Source organism: Cynara cardunculus (assembly GCF_001531365.2).
Source record: "Cynara cardunculus var. scolymus isolate 2C chromosome LG 9, CcrdV1, whole genome shotgun sequence".
NCBI lineage: Eukaryota > Viridiplantae > Streptophyta > Magnoliopsida > Asterales > Asteraceae > Cynara > Cynara cardunculus.
In genome coordinates this window covers 3551185-3554409 of record NC_037536.1, presented here as the reverse complement: position 1 = coordinate 3554409, position 3225 = coordinate 3551185, and the positions used below count along the sequence as shown (strand labels likewise).

At 35.4% G+C, this 3225-nt stretch overlaps 1 protein-coding gene across 1 annotated transcript in view; it reads right to left on the bottom strand.

Moving 5' to 3' along the window:
* The window catches only part of LOC112518334, a 4441-nt gene extending 2583 nt beyond the window's left edge, over positions 1–1858 (bottom strand). The window contains exons 1-3 of the mRNA XM_025125984.1: positions 1738–1858; positions 1580–1647; positions 69–1352 (exon numbers count right to left, since the gene is read on the bottom strand). Of these exons, the coding sequence (XP_024981752.1) occupies positions 69–1352; positions 1580–1647; positions 1738–1858 (1473 nt within the window). The remainder of the gene's footprint in view (positions 1–68; positions 1353–1579; positions 1648–1737) is intronic.
* Positions 1859–3225: the final 1367 nt, after the last annotated feature.

Sequence of the window (3225 nt, the reverse complement as noted above, 5' to 3'; positions counted from 1 at the left end):
ATCCCTCTGGACAACGCCACGTAAAGTTGCCCATGTGAGAAAACTGATTCCGATAGATAAACACCTACATTCGGAATTGTTTGCCCTTGAGCTTTATTGATTGTCATAGAAAAGCTAAGCCGAATTGGAAACTGTTTTCTCTTCAGCTTAAACGGGAACATGCTGTCTTCGGACGGACATAAGGGAATTCTCGGAAGAAATACTCTCTTTCCAGTATGCTGACCAACAGCTATTTCTGCATCGATGACGTTCTGTTGAAAGCCTCTGCATATCAATCTACTGCCATTACACAATCCATTCGAGGGATCGATATTTCGTAAYAGTATTATTGGGCATCCAATCTTGAGACGAADGTAATRAGGAGRCAAACCACTAACAGTTAAAGAATTTAAGAACTCCATCAGATAGATGTTGTTCTTATCATCTTCTGCTTCGTCGAAGCTGTAGTATATTTTTTCATCTCCAGAAAACTTGTCGATCAACTGATCATTAATCTCGTCGACATTCTCGTTTTTAGTTGACAATATTTCCCTCGAAATGATATAATCTGAATCAGCTCCGTTGATTTGCAGAGATGGAAAGATTTCGTCAATCAACACATCTTTTGACTTACCTTTATCAGCATAGGGAATGGTCATGTCATCCGGTATGCGAATAAAGCTTTCGTCCATCGCTTCTTCATCTCCATCACCGACTCTTAATAAAAATTCCGAAAACCATGGATCAGTGCGTGCTCTCATATTGAGCGTTAGCCGTATCTTTTTAATCGTTGCCCAAAGAGGTGACATCCGCAAGCTAGAATCTACAATCTGTGCTCGGGTTCCACGCCTCACGCCCAGTAAGACTTGTCTAAAATTACCCCCCAAAACCATTATCTTTCCGCCGAATGGGAGTGCCACCCCTATGATGTCTCGCATCGTTCGATCAAGCGCCTCCACTGCTTGCCTCTTTGCCATCGACGCTTCGTCCCAGATGATTATTTTTGCATCTCGAATCAATTTAGCAGCCCCGCTTTGTTTTCGTATGTTGCACATTGAGTTATTATACAGGTTCAGAGGAATTTTGAATCTAGAGTGAGCTGTTCTCTTTCCAGGCATATTATTGGCAGCAACACCCGACGAAGCGGTTGCGAGAGCAATAAGACCACGTGAACGGATGTTGGCAAGCAAAGCTTTATACAAAAAAGTCTTCTCGGTTCCACCTGGACCATCTATAAAGAACACTCCTGGATAATCCTCGTCTACGTGCCTCGTTATCTCATCATATGCGTATTTCTGGTCGGAATTCATTGAGTCTCGGGCACGCAAGTGTTCATCTTCCACGTGCCTCGTTAGTAGATACACTTTTTCATCCTACATATCACTCATTCTTTATCGTGTATGTAATAATTTTCTTAGTCGTTTTAGTTAATAATTCAAAATATATCATTAATAAACAATGAARAGACAATGATTAAACTTAAACCAACATAATAATACATATAAAAGATACATATAAGTTCAGAAATCCAAAAAAAAGGCAAATAATACATGATAATGGTAAAAYTAATCATATATGTTTATSTCATCAATRTTCTAACAGCATCTGCTTYAGGCATRTTTGGTTCGAACACGATTGTYGTTAACTCCGTAGAACTCAAAAAATTCTCTGAAAATAATTGAATATAAATTTTTAATAAAATAGAATATGTAAGTAATAAAATAAAATATTTAAAAATATAAGCAACTTGTTACGTACTTTGAGTTGCAAGAGTAGACAAATGAATGAGTTTAACTCGAGATGCATATATTATAGAATTATCTACAATTGCACAAGCTATCTCCATAAAACTGAATCGTGCAGAATCATACAACCTCATCCTTATTATATTTCCCCTATTATGAGTAATAAAAATGTTAGTTACTATGATAATTTGTTAATTGGTTAATAATATACACACTTACGGTCCATCTTGGAGAACTATTTCAAAGCATCCAAATCGCAAATAACCGTGAGTTCGGAAAGATCGTACTCGTCGACCCGAGATGATTTTTCCAACAACATCTAAAACAAAAAAAATATCATATCTTAAAAATTAGATTTAGGTTATCAAACATGATTTTATTGTTTTAAAAATACAAAAGTATCAAATAATTTAAAGGTACCGATCACGAATTTGCGCGTACTCCGATCTTCTACAAGAGTTCTTATAGAAGGCACCAACGGATGGAATGAAAAGTCATTTTCAACATCACCCAACAACGGAATTAAGGTGGTGTTTCGACAAATAAGGATGTAAAGTTCAGTGAAGCTGTGAAGGTGAGCATATAACCTTCATTTCTCACATCACCATGGGTATATTCAATTGCGAAACGATTGAAAGAGTAAACGTTTCCAATCAAGTCCATTTGCTTGTATATTCGAATTAAAGGATGATGATGAACAATTGCTATCATCTTTCTCCTCTAAAATATAATAAAATAAATGTTAAATATGTTTACATTTCGTTTACCATGCAATTAAAATTGTGAATTTTTTAACTTACGGTTTGATCAATTAGAAAGATGAGTAGTCTTTCTCCCCTAACATCTTCCGAAACGAAATCCACACGAACTTTTGTCAAGCTCCATCGTGCATGTACTTCGTTTAACATTGAAAACTCATCAACAATATATGGGGTGTTCATTTCTACAAGTTTGTTACACTAATYAGAACCTATTTGAAAATTATAATAATATACGTATGTTAAAATGCTTCAGACATTGAAATCCTACAACAGATTTGACCTGATTCTAGTATGCATGAATGGTGAAATGTTGTTTAAATGGTCTTTAAAACCATCTTACATATGTATGTAACTTTACATGATGTGTGTCTATATATGTATATATTATAACAGTCAGCATGATCAACATTATGTTGCACAACAGCAGGACAAACACATACACAAAGACATAATGTAGTACCAAACAGCTGATTTCAAGTATTGATTTCTTTGGACAATCTTGGACACATATTTGACTTATATGGACTTAGCTATCTGGTTTGTAAGTCCATAACCAGACAGCAGTCCCAAACAATGTGTTATATGTTATTTGTATGCACTTGTATCTCTAGTGAATCAAGTAGAGAAAGCATATATTGGAAGAAGATGAAGTTCAAACACTGTAGAAACAGTTCAAGATCAACAAACTTAATTGTTTTTAGAAACAATTCAAGATCATGTGCAGGCATTATATTTAGAAG